This window comes from Rhinatrema bivittatum, chromosome 4 (genome assembly GCF_901001135.1).
Source record: "Rhinatrema bivittatum chromosome 4, aRhiBiv1.1, whole genome shotgun sequence".
Classification (NCBI taxonomy): Eukaryota; Metazoa; Chordata; class Amphibia; order Gymnophiona; family Rhinatrematidae; genus Rhinatrema; species Rhinatrema bivittatum.
Window position 1 is genome coordinate 414,679,484 of NC_042618.1, and position 17,428 is coordinate 414,696,911.

Consider the following 17,428-nt stretch of genomic DNA (forward strand, 5'->3'; position numbering starts at 1 on the left):
GAAGGGGTGTCAAGAGTTATTCTGGAGTCCAGGAAGCCTTCTACCAGAAAATCTTACAATATAAAATGGAAGAGGTTTTCCATTTGGTGCAAGGGACGTGGTCTGGATCCCTTTTCTTGCTCCCCTCCCATGCTCTTAGACTATCTGCTTTTCCTCTCCGAGTCCGGTCTCCAGACCACATTGGTGAGGGTTCACCTCAGCGCCATAGGGGCTTATCACTGGGGTATGGATAGTATTGCAATCCGCTTGTGGTATGGTTTATGAGGGGCTTTCTTCAACTAAAAACCCCCACTCGCCCTCCAGTGGTTTCCTGTGATCTCAATGTCGTCATGTCACAACTCATGAAATCTCCATATGAGCCATTGCGATCTTGCGACCTGAAGTATCTCTCTTGGAAGGTCATCTTCCTGGTCGCAGTGACATCAGCTTGCAGGGTCGGCGAACTGAAAGCTCTAGTGTCGTACCTCCTTATACAAAATTTTGTCATGACAAAGTGGTCCACTGAACACACCCGAAGTTCCTTCCCAAGTGGTAACCAGTCAACCATGTTGCCTTCTTTTTTCCAAGGCCTCACACTCACCGGGTTGAACAGGCTCTGCACACTCTAGATTGCAAGAGAGCAATCTAGCTTTTTACTTAAAGCGGATGGTGCCTCACCGCCTTTCCACTCAACTCTTTGTCTCCTTCGACAAAAACAGGCTAGGGTTCGCTGTTTCCAAACAGACTTTATCCCATTGACTTGCAGACTGCATTGTTTTCTTTTACGCACAGGTGGGCCTCAGCTTGATGGTCATATCAAGGCTCACTCGGTACGAGCCATGTCAGTTTCAGTGGCTCATTTGCATGCAGTCCCCATTCATGAGATTTGCAAAGTGGCGACCTGAAGTTCCCTCCATACCTTCACCTCTCATTGCTTGGACAAGGATGGCTGGTAGGACAGTCAATTCGATCAATCTGTCCTCCATAATCTCTTCCAGCCATGAAAATACCAACTTTCCCGCCGTGGACCCTGTCCTTGTGTGCAGGCCTACTTCTGTGGTTTTGCAGCTTTAGTTGTTGTGCACGTTGGCACTGATTCCCTGCTGCACATATTCGGAGCGGCCTAGAGCTACTTAACCACCCATGTGTGAGGACTACCATCCTGCTTGTCCTTGGAGAAAGCAGAGTTGCTTACCTGTAACAGGTGTTCTCCAAGGACAGCAAGATGTTAGTCCTCATGAACCTGCCTATCTCCCCAAGGAGTTGGATTTCTCTCGGTTTGCTATTTTATTTTTTGCAAACTCTGTTATAAGACTGAAGAGAGACCCCGCGTGGACGCGTGATTAGCAGAATGCTGGGCATGCTCAACGTGCCAGTCAAAGTTTTCCATGCCAGGCTCCATCAGATGATGTCACCCATGTGTGAGGACTAACATCCTGCTGTCCTTAGAGAATACTTGCTATCTGGTCTTTAGGATCTTCTGGGTATTTGTGATTGGCTAATGATGAGTGGGCCTCAACAGAAAACCAAACCAACATGGAGAAAGAAACCCCCCCAGAATCCTCGGGTTTTCTTAGCCTGCCTGGGCTGAATGAACTATAAGTGACTTTCTGAGCATGACTTGCAGAATTTCCCTGGATATCTATAAAGGCAGGCAAGCTGGCACCAGAAAGGTGAGGCCTATTCATTGGGTCACAAAGAAAAAACCAACGGCGGGAGCTTCAGGCATTATTCTCAAGAGTTTTTATCAACACAGCCACAGATGTGTTAATTATCTTGACCAGTAAGATTTTAACAGAACAAAGGACTATCTCGAGAGTGAGGGCAAATGGGCCATGCCTGGGAAAACTAATCAGGGCAGTTCAGAGATAGTCACATCTTGCTGTTGACATGACAACCTATGTAAATGATTCTTTGGGCAGTCACGCAAGTCTAGAAGCTTCCACAATATTGTATGTTATCTATAAAAGAAGGATCACTTCCTGTATACGAGGAGATGCTGGTGGACAGGTTGTCAGAGGCATGGCATCAGAATCTCTGAGAAATCTTATGTTGTTCAATAAAAGATTGTTTTACACTGAAAATCTAAGTGTTCTTGTCTCCCTGGCCATAAGCGTCCTAAAAAATGGCATGGTGCTTAACACTACTATCTGAGACAGGATGCTGGGTTAGAAGGTCCTGTGGTCCAACTCAGCATGGCATATCTTATGTTGTTATGTATAATAAACAGAGCTCTCTCTGACATATGGCAGAATTTTCAAATTGTGCATCAATTATGTGGCAAATGAGCATAATTTTGCATAAATATTCACACCTCTATGTAAAAAAATTCAGTTTTTTATTGAAAGCATTTCCATTGTTTTTAAACAATATTTAAACTATATACAAATACAAAATATACCAAGTACAAAAATCAGTAATTTCCTAGCTACCAGACAGATGATTTCAGGACCAGTGGTTATGCACTTCTGCCAGCAGATGAAGACAGAGCAAACTGATGTCACAGTATATATACTCTGCAGTGACATCAGCCTGCCAGTATTCTCCATCTCCAGCAGATGGTGGATGTGCATTTCCCTATTGGGGATTGCTTCAAATTTTAGAGGAGAAATAATAGGAGATTTAATTCGCCCCACTCACCTGTGGTGATACCAAATGGTCCCTTCCCCAGTTGAGAATTCCAGAGGTGATTTCCGTGGTCCCTCAGATGAGTGCCTTGGTCCGGTAGCTGGTTTTCTCAGCCAGTGTGGACTTAGCTGATTAAAACAGCTGAAAGGCATTGGGTGCAGTTAGCCCAAGTGCAGCGGTGACTGTATATGCCATCTCCCCTCTGCAGCTGGTGGACCATCTCTGTACTCAGCCGGGAAAGGCTAAGCTCAGGTAAGGTCCTCATCCTCAAAAATTTACATTGGCTCCCCATCAACTTCAGAATCCTGTATAAGTCCCTGACTATTATACACAAAACCATCCACTATCAATCCACACTCCAGCTAAAAATTCCGCTCAACCTACACTCCTCCACAAGACCGATCAGAACGGCCTATAAAGGGTGCCTCCACGCGCCCCCCCCCCCCCCCCCCCACCAAATCCATGCTTCACCCCCTTCATTCGGAAACGTGCATTCTCAACATCCGGACCCTCTCAATGGAACTCACTACCTCCAGAGCTTCGCTAGGAACAATGTCTATTTACCTTTAGAAAGAAACTAAAGACCTGGCTTTTCGAACAAGCCTTCCCTTATTCTGCCAAACCTTAAATACTGACTCTTATAGCAGTCATCAATTCAGAATCTTCCTATATTCCTGCTGTATTCCTGCTGTAATTTTGTGATAATACACCACCCTCCTGCTCCTTAGCCCCCCTTGACCCCTTGTCCTGGCCCCCCCCCCCCCCCCCCCGTAAAGCCCGGTCCTCCCTTAAGATTTGAGTTAAAATTCCGTGTTAACGCTAAATTATTTTCATACTGAGTTATTTTCATTCTGAGTTTAGCCCTATGTTAAAGCTTAGTTATCATCTTAAGTTGTCCTGAATTCATCGCCCTTGTTTTATGTAACTTTTCTCATGGTTTTTTTTTTCCTCATGTTTCCCTTGTTTGATGTAAACCGGTACGATAAGACTCTTGTCTTGAATATCGGTATAGTAAAAAGAAGTAAATAAATAAATAAGGTTACAAAAAAAAAGGGGGGCAAAGACAGAGCACAAGGGTTGTTTGTAAGCCTTCCCCTTCCTCCGGTCTCCATGCTCGGCATGCCGTTCCAACATTCATTCCTGCTCCCTTGAGAGATTAAGGACTTGGGCAGCCTGGCGGGTTGAGCAACCAGGGTGGGCTAGGCACCACTGCTAGGTTTTCTTTTCCATGCGCTGCATGATAGGCTGTGGTAGCATTTTCGCGCACTTTTTTTCTGCATGTTAGGCTGCCCTCTTCAGGACCATCAGTGCATGAAGTACGTCTGGCTGTGCATCTGAGTTGTACACCCAGATTCTTTTGGGCAAGCTACCTGTATGCACAATCTGGGCCACACTGGTCATGCACGTAAGTTTGGCAAGATGGAAGTGCACCTAATTATGTGACGCCTAGCCTTGGGATGCCTAAATTTTGTGCGCCTGAGTTTTGCAGCGTGAATTCAGCTGGATGTACACTTTTAGTCGCCTGTTAAGCATACTGATGAACCAATGGTGCCTGTGGCTAAGAAATCTAAGCACCATTCCCTCTGTGCTGCCTGTCATTTCAGGCATCTCAGCCTGGAGTGCACTCTAACTTGTGGCAGCGCTGCTTAGAGGCTCAGGAAGAATTATCTTCCTCTGATTTTACTAAATCTGCTTCTTCCCAATCTGATGATGGCCTGGGTAAGGACATGTCAGGAAGGATGCCTGACCTTGGAACTCCCTCAGCTGGTTCGTCAGCAGAAGACTATAGCTCAGTGGGTGCAGACAGGTGCTTTCTGGTTTTGGTATGGATCCTTCTGCCTTTTCTTGGGTAGAATTTTTTTCAAGGATTGCAGTCCTTTCTTCAGGTGCAGTCCTCAGCCCCGTCCAATCCTTTCAGGTCATAATTGCAGGCTGTGGCTGGCGCACACATGTTATAAAATCGGCACTTCCACGTGCGCATGCTAGTAACCGCACACACATTTTAAAATCTACCCCTAACAGCACAAGGGCACTGGAATACGGAAGAGTCTTTCTGGAACATCAATCAGCTGGAAGCCCGGGCAGTCTGGTTTGCATGCTTGCAGTTCTGCGGCAGGTTGTAGGGTCAAGCAGTCCGGGTAACGTCAGACAGTGCAACAACAGTGGCTTACATCAGTCGTCAGGGAGAGGAACCAAGAGCCAGCAAGTGTCGCAGGAGATAGACCAACTTATGGAATGGGCAGAAGTGCATCTTCAGGAGATCTCGGCCTTGCACATTGCAGGAAAAGACAATGTAAGAGCAGGCTTTCTCAGCAGGGAGAGTTTGGACCTAAAAAAATGGGTATTGTCGAGTGAGGCGTTTCAGCTGATAGTGGATCGCTGGGGCCTTCCATTTCTAGACCTGCTGGCGACTTCTCGCAATGTAAAAGTTCCTTGGGTATTAATGCTGTCATGCAGGAATGGCCTGAGGACAAGCTGCTTTTCCTTTCCTACATGGCCCATGTAGTTTAGAGGGTCAAGGGTGATGGGGATGATACTTTTGGTAGCACCAGATTGGCCCAGGAGACTATGGTATGCAGATCTGAGAATGGCACCTGGTAGACTCTCCCTCCCAGTTTCTGGCACACAGAAATCTGTTGCCACAGGGACCTGTTTTTCACAAAGATCTGACTCAGTTTTTTCTTACAGTATGGCCCTTGAGAGGGTTTGCTTGCTGAAACCTGGATATTCTACTGCGGTGCTTGTCACCTTACTACAAGCAAAAAAGTTCTCCTTCTTTAGCCTATGTGTGGTTTTGGCGAGTATATGAGGCTTAGTGTGAAGATCGAGGGATGCTTCCTCATTCAGTTAAGATCCCGCTCATTTTGGAATTTTTGCAGGATGGATTGAATAAAGGGTTGGCCCTTAATTATTTGAAGGTACAGGTAGCAGCTCTTGCCTGTTTCAGGGGTCAGGTGAATGTTGAATCCTTATCAGTTCATCCAGATGTGGCCTGTTTCTTGAGAGGAATGAACATCTTCGTCCTCTCTTGTGGTTACCGGTACCCTTGTGGAGTCTTGATCCGGTTTTGGATTTCTTGGCAGGCCCTATGTTTCGTGCAATGCGTAGCCTTTCCTTTCAGTTACTGTCTTTGAAAAGTGTTTCTGGTGGTGGTATGTTCTGCATGTCGAATTTCCAAGCTGCAGGCCTTGTCTTTCCAGGAGCCATTCCTTCGGGTGACTCCAGGGGCGATACAGCTGTGTACTGTTACATCTTTTTGCCAAAAGTGGTCTCAGATTTTCTCTTGAATCAGTCCATTTCCCTGCCGTCTCTGGATAGGGAAAGAGATGCGAAGCAATATCACCTGTTGCGGGCCTTGGATGTCAAGAGACATGTTGAGGTATCTGGAGGTTTCTAAACTTTTCCGAGAGACAGATCGCCTGTTTGGCCTTCATGGTGGACATAAAAAGGGTGAACCGGCTTCACAGGCTACAGTAGCTCACTGGATTAAAGAGGTAGTCATGGCTGAGTATGTGGATGCTGAAAAGCAGTTGCCTACTCAGGTTAAGGCTCAGGCAGTGTCATGGGCGGAAGTTAGATTATTGTCTCCCATCGACATTTGCCAAGCTGCGACATGGTTCTTCTTACACACATTTTCCAGGTATTAGTGACTGGATATGTAGGCCCGGGAGGACGCAGCCTTTGCATGTGTGTTTTTGACAGAATTGCAAGCAGCCTCCCACCCTATTTGGGAGTAGCTTGGGTACAACCCATCGGTCCTGAATTCATCTGTCTGGATGCTAGGAAATGAGAAATTACTACGTACCCTGATAATTTCCTTCTCCTTAAACCAGATAGATGAATTCAGCTTCCCAACTTTGGCATCCTCCTGTGTGGTTACATGTTCCAGGGGTTACTGATAAGTGTTAATCCAGTCCCTAGACTAGTGTTAATACATTATTTGCCTGAGCTCAGTGTTTCCTGTTGGCTGAGTACTGAAATGGTTATCTGTTATTTATCAAGTTTTTGTTAGTCTGTCCACAGTTGACTTTTGAAGAGAATACTGGCAGGCAGATGTCACTGTAGGAGTATATATACTATGTCAGTTTGCTCCGTCTCTATCTTCTGGTAGAGGTTCATAATCCACTAGTCCTGAATTCATCTGTTTGGTTTAAGGAAAAGGAAATTATCAGGTAAGTAGTAATTTGTCATTTATCAAGTTGAGACACACAGAGGTCCATATTCAGACACAGTCCGGCTAGCAAAGTTAGCCCGATAAACTTCTCTGGCTAACTTTGGAGGTATATTCATTAGTCAAATCGCACTATTGAATATAGCCAGCTATCTTAAAGTTAGCCAGCTAACTATAACCACCTAATTTTAGGTCATTTCTCTGGTCAGGCCAAAGTCATCCGGCTAATTCTGAAAATTGGAGTTAGCTGGCTATCTCAACTCCTCCCAGTTATGCCTCCAGAATGCCCCTAACTTAGTGGGCTAAATTCTAGCTGCCTAACTTATTAGGCGGCTAGAATTTAGCCAGATATGTGGCCAAATATTTAGCTGGCTAACTTCTGAGTTAGACCAATTATATCAAGGAAATTCTTCCGGAGGTGCTTGACAGAGTAAGATCATCATGAGGTAAAATCCTGAATCATCAGAGGAACCATAGAGTGGAGAGGTTGGGACCCCATAAGGTTGGTTTATCATCATTAATACATTCCCCTGAGGAAAGACCTACGTCTGAAACATGGACGGTTCGTGTTGGGATCATCATTAGAGGTTGGACACCACACACCAACATATTTGGGAAGTCGGATTTTTATCCTCTTTAAAATTTAAATTTACTGATCATCAAGCCACGGAAGAGTCTGAGGTTAACGGGACTTGTATACATAATATAAAAAAGTTTTCCAAAAAATACATCACGGAGGAGGAGGCTGGTTGATGATTATAACCACTAAGTAGTGGTGCGGGGACACCTACACAGTATATGAAACCTCCCTCCAACTCCATTAATACATACTGTGCGAACTTAGTGATGAGTTTGATAAAAAATTATTAACTCCACTTAGTGTAGGTGTTAAAACATTTTTTTCTAAAAATTAGACACAAAATAGAATTATTATTCTAAGTCATTATTTCTTATCAGCGATAGAGTTCTCTCTTGATTTTTATTGATTAACTTCTGAGTTAGCCAGCTAAATGCTTTTGAATATGGACCTCACCAGTTACAGACTTTAACTGGTGAAATATCAGTTTAGTATTGAATTAAAATAGTGCAACTATCCTTTTTAGATTTTGAGAAAGTCCTTGACTTTCAGAATATATGAGCTTATGTATGCTAAAAAAAAAAAAAAAGATCTGAACATCAGGTGTTTGTCATACTGTTAATTACATAGAAGAATATGTGCACGTATATTGAGTATATGGTAACAGACACAGGGGTTGAATTAACACAAGTTTGAAATTCATCAGCAGTAGTGCAGTCATCAAAGCTTCTATGAATTGAAATTAATGCCCTTTCCACCAGCTGTGAGACACCAGCAGTTGCAGACTTCCAAAAACTTATCCAGGTTTTTTTCTGGTATATGGTTGTGCATATCTGCAGATGTCTTTGTATAAAGATGAAATTCTACTAAAGGGACATCACTATATCTAGGTGTTATATCAAAATCATCTTTGGTGTGATTTAGGAGATCTTCGAACCATCAAACATTCTGATTGCTTTATCTGTCCACACCAATTCCACTCCTCCCCTTGAGTTCCCTTCATGACAGAAGAAATAGGGGAACAGCTGGAAAGGATCTGGGTTTTGTCCCAGTCTCACCTCCTTCCCTTCTGTCCCTGAAAACTGTTTATGTGGGTAGTTGCTGCAACAGGAGTAGAGAGAGCCAAGAAGGCAGGCACCCTGTAGCTTTCTTCAAATGATTGAATTAAGGGGTAGGAAAGCTTCAGAAATGTTGATTGTGCAATAAATTGTCAATTATGTGGCACAACAAGTTAATTATGATGTTCCACCACTTCCCCCTCCCCCCCCCACCCCACACACACACACTCTCTCACTCCCCTGCTGGCTGCACAATCTCAAGGGCCTAGTATAACCCTCCAGAGTTTGTAGTGTAATTCAGAGGGGGAAAGTTTAAACCCGTGTAGAGGGATTTATTTGCTTTCCTCAAAGCATGCAAGACATCTGAATTGTAGATCAGAAATAGAGCAAAACTGGGGAAGGGGAGTATAGGTAGGATTCCATGCAAGTGTGTTTTCAGTGGGGACCCTGGTTTCATTTTGAAATCTCCAGAGAAAGATTCTCACATTAATTTTTGCAAGAAAAAAATTATTTTTCTGTTATCTTTTTCAGGATCGAGTGACATTCAGGAGAATAATTTTGAAAAACAATGCAAAAAAAAGAAGGATGTATGAATTATTTATAGAGTCTGTACCCATCCTTAAGTCTTTGGATGTAAGGATATGCATGATTTATTTATATATATACCATCAAACATATTGTGTTAAGAAAACATACATTTTAAAGTTGTAAAACCAGAAAGATTTTGAGCTCCTTTATGAATTTTAGGATAAAGAAGGGACAGTTACACTGCCTTGCAAAAGTCTTCACGTCCTTCTACATTTTTTTGCATTCTGCTGTCTAAAAAAAATACAATCAAAATGCATTAAAATAGATTGTTTCACTGATCTAAGCAACATACTCTACAACTTTAATCGTGAAAGAACAGTTATAGAAATATTCCAAAAATAATACATTAAAAAACACAATTTCTTGATTGAATAAGTTTTCACATCCCTTATTATAGCAAACCCAAATTAGCTCCAGTTAAAAAAAAAAATTTGCCTCATCAAAGACCATAATAAGTTAAATAGAGCCCACCTGATTCCAGTCACAGTAGTTGAATTGATTTGACTACTCCTGGATGAAGAATCAAGCTGTTTCTATTGTATAAAGTGAATGTGAAGCAAAAGCTAAAATTTGTTGAACAAGAAGCTGATGAAAAAATTCCAGGATAAAGTTATTGAAAAATACAGATTGGGAGAAGGATATAAGAAAATTTCAATGTTTACTAATATTCCTTGTGGCACTGTGACATCCATCATTGTAAAGTAAAAATAGTTTGGCACCACCAAGATGCTGATACAACCAGGCCACCTCTTCAAAGCCATTAGCTTTGGGTTAAGGAAACTTTTGTGGAAGGTCACAGTGAAGCCTAAGATTACTTTAAAAGAACTACAGAACTAAACAGAAGATCTGCACAGAGCAGCATTTATGACCCTGGGCTTGGTGAGGGTCCAGGTCATCTGGGGGCATGCAGGATGAAGAACCAGAGGGATCTAGATGCCCATAAGATTGAGTGAGAAAACTGGTGGACTAGTTTGAAAAACTGGGAATGTTTCTTGTGTGTTTGTTTTAAAATCCACTTACATACAAGCATTAAAGTCGGAAAAGTTCTGTGGAAGCTACGCAAAGTAGGTTTGCTTGAGTAACCTCTTAAAATTAGGAGGATACTTACATGCAGTAGGCATATTTTAAATCATATGTGCACAAGTGCATGCAGGATTTAAAATAAGCATATTTTCACTTGTATGCCAATTTAAAATTAGCACGCTCGTTTTAAAATTATCTTATTTTAAATGACTCAAGACTGTTGATGCAAAGGAGGCTTCCACCAAGTATTATTACTACTGCTATTAAACACTTCTCTAGCGCTACTCTACGTACGCAGCACTATAAAAAAAATTTGAGACAGTCTACTCAGTAGAGCTTACAGACTAATCAAGACAAACATACAGGCAAAAGGGACATAGGGAATTTAATTTATTAAGACAATGATTAAAAATTATGAATTAATGTTGGGGACTATCAGGGTGTAAGATTTAAAGCTGTCTCAAAAAGGTGAGCTTTTAGATGGAATATAAATAAGGCTAGAGAGGAAGCATGATGCACCAGCTCAGGAAGTCTATGCCAAGCATAGGATGCAGCCAGGTGGAAAGCACGGAGTCAGCAATTGGCAGTAAAGGAGAAGGGCATAGATACGAGTTATTTGTCTAATGAGCAGAGTGCATGAGGAGGGTTGTAGAGAGAGATAAGAGGATCTGCAGAGTGAAGGCTCTTGTATGTGACTAAGGTGAGCTTCAACTGTATGCAGGAACAGATAGTGAGCCAATGATAATGGCTTGAGAAAGAGGAATTATATAGGTATGGTGACTTTGGCTACACTCCATTCATACTAGAATAGAATATAAAATACTAATGTTAATATATAAACTTATCAGCAATGTGAAAGATCCTTCATTGGGTGCTGTATTACGTATCTATACTCTATCTCGAACTTTGCATTCCCAAAGCAAAGGACTGCTGGAAATTCCATCCATTCGGTAAATGCGTTTGGCTGGGATGTGGGACCGAGCCTTCTATGGGCCGGCCCAATTCTTTGGAACAGCATGCTTGAGCAGTTAAGAATTTTGACCAATACTAATGTTTTTAAGAAGGCCTTGAAAACCTGGTTGTTCCAGCATGAATTTGGATGCGAATAGGATGGGAATTAATGAATGATGGATTTGCAAACATGGTGAGAGGCAGCGTCTAGGATAATTTTTTGGGAACTTTACATCATAAAAAATAATCAGTATGGGGAAGAAGCTATAGGCAAATTTTATTTAATGTGACTTGGTCTGTTCATGTTGTCATTATGCCCAGTTATATGTAATTTATTTTCTTTTACGCTTATCAACCTTTGTGAGTTTGCAGTATAAAAATAATTTTAAATAAATTTATTTAAATCATGCAGCTGAGTTTTGGATAGATTGTAGTGGAGAGAGAGACCTGTGAGGAGATAGTTTGCAGGACAGATAGGATCTAGTGACGATTTTTTGAGTGGTGATATGATCAAGGCATGTTTGGCTGCAGAAACAGTAGCAGTTATAGACTGAGGATTTGGCAGATGGAAGAGATGACTGCAGTGGAGACAGAACTAAGGAACTGGATGGGAATGGGGTCAGAAGAAGACATAGTGAGTTTGGAGGAGGAGAAAAGATGGGCAGTTTCTTCCACTGTGACCTCAGAAAAGGAGGAGAGAGTGGCGGAGGCCAGGGGAAGGGTGAGAGGAAGGTAGAGGTGACCTAGTTGAGAACTCAAGTAGTTCTGTGAATCTTGTCATAGAAGTAGTCAGCCATAGTCTGGCAGAGAGTGAAGCGGGATAGGAAAGTGAAGGAAATTTGAGGAGGTAATTGTGTGACAGAAAGACAGCAATGGTTGGATACAAGAGAGCTTATCAGATGGAGTAGTCTTGTTTGGCAAGTGCAATAACAGACTGGAAGGAGGCCAGCATAGGCACGGGATTTTATCCAGAGACGTTTTGCAGAACAGGCACAGTTACGTAGTAAGCAAATTCTAGGGATGAGCCAAGGCTGGGGTTTGGTGCACCTTACAGGACAGGTAAGGGGAGGGGAAAGATTGTCTAAAGCAACACTAAAGTATAGTGTTTTAAGAGGAAATTGCTTCATCATCTGACTAGGACAATATAGTTCAAGGGGTGTGAAGACTTATACAGTTGATACTTTTCAATTCTTATTTACTGTTGTGTTCCGCGGTCGTGGCACCCCACGACCGCGGTCCTCTACCTTAGCCGCGGCATTCCTGCGCCGCGGGAGACCCGGGGGAGGGCTCCGATCCTGGCCGTTGCCCTCGCACGGCCTCCCGAGCTGTCCGCTGCAGGGGGAACCATCCTGCTCCCCCCTCGCGGCGTCCAGTGGCGTCTCTCCTCCGTGGGACAAAATCAAAGATGGCTGCCGCCATCTTTAGGCTCGAGGCCGCGCCTCCTCATTAGCCTTAAAGGGACATGATCCCTTTAACCAGGCTCAGCTGTTCCCTGTGAGCTGGAGCAGAGGAAGTATAAAGGGAGACTTCCTCTGCTCATTCCTCGACTTGGCAACGTCCCCTAGCACTGTCTAGTCTGCTTGCTTCGGTGAGTCTTCAAGCTTTGGATCTCGTTCCTGTTCTGTCTTGGTGTTCCTGGTTCCTGACTTCAGATTGGCTTACGGTGATTCTCTGGTTCCTGACTTCGGATTGGCTTCAGTGATTCTCTGGTTCCTGACTTCGGATTGGCAAGCGGTGATTCCTTGGTACACGACTTCGGACTGGTGAGCAACAACCCTCTGGCACTCGACCTAGGACTCCTTCAAGACTCCGTCTCCAAGGGCCCACCTAAGTCCCAGCGGCCCAGGTCCCTACGGGCTCCTCCTGGGGGGACCGCGGGCTTCCAGGGCGAAGCTCCAGTTGGCCTTTGTACCGTTACCCTGACCTCCCTAGGTCCACCTAAGTCCCAGCGGTTGGGTCCCTATGGGCTCCTCCCGGGGGGACCGCAGACCACCAGTGGTGAAGACACAGCGCCTCATCTCGTCTCTTTATCGCCTCCGTGTTTGCCTCAGTCTCCAGTGCCAAGGGTCAGCTGGTCCTGCCTCCTGTTCTGCCTCGCCACCCGAAAAGAGAGCCTACGGACCCTCCGAAAGGTATACCATCCTCTCATTGGCCAAGGGTCCACAAGCCTGAGCATAACATTTATTTTTGGAATATTTCTATAATTGTTCTTTAATGATGAACATGTAGAGTATGTTGTGTAGATCAGTTAAACTCCTACTTCAGTGCATTTTGATTTGTATTTTTTCAACAGCAGAATGAGAAAAATGTACATGGGTGTGAAGACTTGTCTGCAAGGCATTGTAAATGTGTGCACTTTAGCACTTGGGTGGTAAATGGGCAAAAGTATTACACTTCACTACCAATGCTGTAGAAAAGGTTGTTAGAAATTAGATGTTCCAAGCAAACTTGTTTTACAGTATATTTTTGTAGGAATTTCTGAGAGCTGTATGTTCTGGCTATATTTCAGTAAGGACTTATTCATTTGTGCCTTTGTGAGTAATATGTTCTTGTAGGTTAAAAATAAGAAAGCATTTACAAATAGCAAGAGCATTTTCTTATTTTTCTGTCAGCCTCACTTCACCAAAAGAAAAAACAACACCTTCATGTGCCTGGTTACAGTAGATGTTTGCTTTACCAGTGGTTCCAGTCCTTTTTCATATAGGGCCAGTAAAGATCACAGAAAGTATCACACATTTAAATCTGATTTAACTCTATTTCTAGGCAGCTACAATAATCTATGTGTTAAACAGCAAAGATGTCACATACTTTCATTTGGCTTCACAAGTAGAGCTTCTAGATTGATTTAAGCTTACAAACATTGAGAAACTGCAAATTCTCTGTTGTGTATTCTTCATTTTCCAAATAGTACTTTTTTGATTAGGTTGTCTGGTTGAATTTAGATTTAATTTGCTTTTCCATCCCATGCTCAAGGTGAGACACTGAAGGCCTACAATGTGATAAGTAATCTGCCACCAATTATTAAGCAGCAGTCCAGAAATTAGAAGCCGTTTCTACAGCATTACAGTTGCTTTTGTTTTTTTAGCTGTAGCTGACATAATTTTGTGTTTGATTCAGGTTTCAGAAAGAATGAAGATTGTTGATGTAATAGGTGAGAAATTATACCAAGATGGAGAGCGCATTATTGCTCAGGTAAGCAAGCACTGTAGTAGTTGCACACAACTAGCAAATACACATTCCTCTGCACTCTGGCAGGTCAATCCCACCAGTGGATTATCACCTCTGCCAGCAGATGAAGACAGAGCAAAAGCTGACGTCACGGCTATATAGTCACGCCCGACATTAGCCCGCCAGTATTCTGTCTCGTGCAGATGGTGGACATGCATTTCCCTATGGGAGATTGCCGAGTTAAAAAAGAAGACAAAGCAAGAAAAAGAAGAAGCAAGACATCAAGAAGATGTTTATGTAGCATTGCTTGCCTCCTGTTTTGATACCAGTCGGTCCCTCCCTCAGTAGAGTGCCTTCAGTCTGGTAGCTTTGGGTGGTGTGGACTTGAGATTATAGTAGCAATTGCAGGCTGAGAGAGGCTCGGCAGTGAAGGCTTTTGCCCTCTTCCCCCGTAGCCAGGACCCGTTCCTGCTCTCAGGGAGGGCTGAACTTGGGTAAAAGTTTTTCTCACAGGACAAGCAGGATGGTAGTCCACATATGGGTGACATCATTAGGATGGAGCCCAATCACGGAAAACTTTTGTCAAAGTTTCTGGAACTTTGACTGGCACCTACTGGGCATGCCCAGCATAGCACCAACCCTGCATCCAGCAGGGGTCCCCCTTCAGTCTTCTTTTTTCCACGCAGCAGTAGCCACGTGGGTTAAGGAGCTCTTCAGATATTCCTGACAGGAATTCTCCTCACGGAACTTCTTCAATAAAATTTTAAAATTTTTACCCCACAGTGGGTCCCTCTATCGATACCATTCGACCGCGAAGTAAAATTAAGTTTTTTACCTGCTTCAGGTCGATTGCCTTCGAGTTTTTTCCCTCGCAGCCTACTGGCCATCGACCGCACCGCGGCTAAATTTTGTCGAGGCCATGGTGTCGGGTTTCCATCGGTGTCCCGACTGCACTCGAACAATGTCCATCACTGACTCTCATACGGTCTGCTTTGATGTGTTTGGGGTCCGACCATGATGTCCTAACTTGCACCAAATGTGCCCAAATGACACCAAAAGGTTGCAAGGCTCGGCTGGAGAAGATGGAACTTCTCTTTCGATCTAAAGCCCCGACTCCATCGATAGCTTCGACGTTGTCCGAACCAGTGCCGTCTATTTCACGCCAGCACCATGAAATCGCTGCTGCCCGACCGGCTTCGATGACTCCGTGATTTTCGAATCCTTTTCTCTCTCCGCGGGAAAAGGACCGGGGAGAACACCGTGAAAAACGTCGACACCGTCATCGAAAAGCTCAGGCCACCGATACAGGCAAGCCCTTGGCATCGACGTCGTCTGAGCCACCGACAAATCCTGTCCAGAAAAGGCCCCATCCTCTTCTGTGTCTGGGTCACCAAGGCGTTCCCCACCTGGACAGGTGCCGGGAGCCATGACTTCACTTTCACCAGTGGACCCTCTGGCTACGCCAGTGCTGCCTCCTACTCCGTATCTGGGGCTCCACACTCCAGGTTTCTGCGAGGAATTGGATCGGATGATCCAAGAGGCTATCGGGAAAGCACTCCAGGGGTTCAAACCCCCATCGATACCGGTGCCGGTTCCCAAGCCGGTCACCAACCCGATACCCATGGCTCTTGCACCGCGACTGGCTAGAATGGATGCATTAATCGGTGCCCTTCCACCGGTGGATCCGAGGGAGCCGGTGGCTCCAATTCCTTGCACACCGATACCCTTATCGTCAGATGAAGGAGAAACACCGATCTCCATTCCGCCCTCCGGAGTGCTGCCACCGACGCATCCATCAATGTCACCGATTCCATCGGTGCCCCCTTCGATGCCTCCTCCGACTCCATTGATGCCTTCGGTGCCACCTCCGATTCCATCAATGCCTAGGCCTGGACCTTCAGGATTAGCACCGTTTCTCCCATCCGATGATCCCATGGGAGCTGGTGACGAGCCTTATGATCCCTGGACCGATGATACGTCCCAGGACACTGATGATCTACCTTCACAGCCCTCTCCTCCTGATGAAAGAAGGCGTTCTCCAGAGGATTTGTCCTTCAGTAATTTTATAAAGGAGATGTCTGAAACAATTCCTTTTCAGCTTCAGACAGAAGAGGACTCCAGGCACAAGATGCTGGAAGTACTCCAGTTCATTGATTCTCTTAAGGAAATCATGTTATTCCAGTACATGAGATCCTTATTGATCTATTGAAAAGAAATTGGGAGCATCCAGGTTCTGTACCATCTGTCAATCATAAGACAGATGCTACTTACTTAGTACAGTCAGCTCCTGGTTTTCAACGATCACAGCTAGATCATCACTCAGTGGTTGTGGAGTCAGCCCAGAAAAGAGCAAGACGGTCCAAGCCTCATTCTTCTATTCCTCCAGGAAAAAAACAACTGTTCCTGGATGCATTGGGCAGACGTGTATTTCATGGTTCAATGTTAATTTCTCGCATTGCCTCCTACCAATTATACATGACTCAGTATAATAGGGACCTGTTCAAAAAGATCCAAGATTTTTGTGAATCTCTACCGGAACAGTTTCAAGACCAGCTTCATATCCTTGCTCAAAAAGGTCTAGATGCTGGCAAACATGAGGTCCGTGCTGCATATGACATCTTCGACACTGCCTCTAGAGTCTCTGCAGCAGGAATAAGTGCAAGAAGATGGGCCTGGCTCAAGTCTTCTGACCTCAGGCCAGAAGTACAGGATAGGTTAGCTGACTTACCCTGTGCTGGTGATAATCTTTTCGATGAAAAGATTCAAGAAACAGTGGCGTGCAGCTCAAGGACCACCATGAGACTCTCTGTCAACTCTCCTTAGTACCTTCTGAATACTCTTCCAAGAGATCTTTCAAAAGAGACTCCAAGAGGCCTGTGTACAAACCAAGGAGATAGTACCCTCCAGCTTCCGGAGGTCCTCCCCCCAGGCCTTACCAAAAAGGCCAATCCAGACAACCTCGGACCCAAAAGACACAGCCAGCCCCTCAGCCGGACCTGGTGTCCGGATTTTGACTCCTCCCTGGAGAGCAGTGCCCAACCTCCTCTTCCTTCCGTACCCGTAGGAGGTCGATTGTGCCACTTCACCAGCATGTGGCACACGATCATGACAGATCAGTGGGTACTAGCTGTAGTGACTCAAGGTTACCACCTCAACTTCCTCACCGTTCCACCGAATTCCCCACCTCGGCTGACGTGGGGATCATCCGACCACTCTCACCTTCTCGATCAGGAAGTTTCCATCCTCCTCGAGTCCCGGGCAATAGAACCAGTACCCTTCTCTCAA

General features: G+C 44.5%; 1 protein-coding gene across 1 annotated transcript in view; it reads left to right on the forward strand.

The window, feature by feature from the left end:
• The window catches only part of PRKAR2A (protein kinase cAMP-dependent type II regulatory subunit alpha), a 394,405-nt gene that overhangs the window by 359,526 nt on the left and 17,451 nt on the right, over positions 1-17,428 (forward strand). Inside the window, exons 7-8 of the mRNA XM_029601279.1 lie at positions 8,945-9,046; positions 14,093-14,167. Coding sequence (XP_029457139.1) covers positions 8,945-9,046; positions 14,093-14,167 — 177 coding nt within the window. The remainder of the gene's footprint in view (positions 1-8,944; positions 9,047-14,092; positions 14,168-17,428) is intronic.